This window comes from Gavialis gangeticus, unplaced genomic scaffold, assembly GCF_001723915.1.
Source record: "Gavialis gangeticus isolate Ggan-Ray unplaced genomic scaffold, GavGan_comp1, whole genome shotgun sequence".
NCBI classification, from domain to species: Eukaryota; Metazoa; Chordata; order Crocodylia; family Gavialidae; genus Gavialis; species Gavialis gangeticus.
The window spans coordinates 89422431-89423947 of NW_017729024.1; the positions used below are offsets into that span (position 1 = coordinate 89422431).

General features: G+C 37.6%; 1 protein-coding gene across 1 annotated transcript in view; it reads right to left on the minus strand.

Moving 5' to 3' along the window:
* Positions 1–982: 982 nt before the first annotated feature.
* CTSL (cathepsin L) overlaps positions 983–1517 on the minus strand; it is a 12021-nt gene continuing 11486 nt past the window's right edge. Inside the window, exon 7 of the mRNA XM_019517359.1 lies at positions 983–1401. Within this exon, the coding sequence (XP_019372904.1) occupies positions 1302–1401 (100 nt within the window). The 3' untranslated portion in view covers positions 983–1301. The remainder of the gene's footprint in view (positions 1402–1517) is intronic.

The window sequence follows — 1517 nt, forward strand, 5'->3', positions numbered from 1 at the left end:
ACCCCAATATAAGCAACTGTCCTAAAAGGTTTCAGCTAGAAACAACCTGAAGTGAATCTGCCCTTCGAACCTTTTTGCAATTATAAAAGACTTTCTAGCAGTAAAATCTGCGCTAGTAAGATCAAACAAAATAGCTGAAATGGGTCAACTAAGGTTCCAAATGCAACACAAACTGGATAGTATTATTTCAGCAATCCGTTACTTGGGGAGAGAGAAGAAAGATTAGGGAAAACCCAGAGAGACCAGATTGCTTCCTGTACACGTTTTAAAAAGCAAAGTGAATGAGAAACAGCTTTTCCACTTCCTAGAAAGCATACTAAATGTAGGCCACTTTTTTTAAAGCTCTTCAGCTGTCCTAGATTTGCATTTTTAAAAGTTTGAAACTGAGAGTGGAAATATATTTTCCACAATAATCATATGTAAAAATGCTAAAGTATTTGAAGCCATAGCTAAACAGTAAAAAAAAAAGAGTACACTCCCCCACCCCCTTTTTCTCCCTGAAGATATAATGAGAGGACACTGGCCCGTTTTTCTAGACTGTACTGTAGGGTCACAATTATAGCAGCAGAATCAGATACAACTTGTTTATACAAGTTTATTTTTGTGGGGCAAGAAGTGGATGAGGGTACCAGCTCTGGAATGAGATGGTGAGTTACGAGGAGCTCAACCCATTTGCTCCAAGATCACACGACTGATATGCCTTATTAAAATTGTCCACTGCAGCCAAGCCCATTCTTAAAACGGAAGCCCACAGTTCTACCATTGTATTTTTCAGCTGCCTACAGTAATTTTAAGACTTCCTGCCCTTTGCAGTCTATACTAGGGAGCATACTATAAACAGTGTTCCTTTCCATTCCTCCATCTGGCTACATTTTAGTGGCTGATTAAAGCGAATTGTGCACAAAGCTTTGTATGATACGGTCACTTAAATCAGATAGATATTCTTAAAACCCAGTCAATACATATAAAAAGAAAAGCAGAGTCACCTGTACACACTGGAATTTGAGTGTTTATTTAAAAAGTAAACTTTTGGGCACATTAATTAAAAAAGGAATAATACAAAGTCTGAGTAATCAGTCTTCAAGCCAACAATATTGCAAGCTGTTTACATACCAACATTTACATTAATTTAAACAAGTGGCATGTCACCAACGTGTAAAAACTCAAAGAACTCAAGTTTAAAAAAAAGTTACAACTTGACTCTCTGAAGATACAAGTGTCCTACCACATGTGTCAACATGTGTTCAGTCAATCAGTTTAAAACCCCTTTTGCACAAAAATGCTTAGTCTTCTTCAGCAAGTTATACCAGTGGATAGCTAGCTGCTGTCGCTATGCCACAGTGGTTCTTCTTGTCTTTAGCCATATAGATGTATCCTTTGTTACCCCACTTCTCTCCCCAGCTGGAAAGAGAGACACTTTGATTAGCCTTAATAAAAAAGAGCAAGTTTCCACCAAGATGCATATTTATGCAAAGGAAAAATTGTAAAACATCACTTTTCAGCTTTATTCGGGGGGG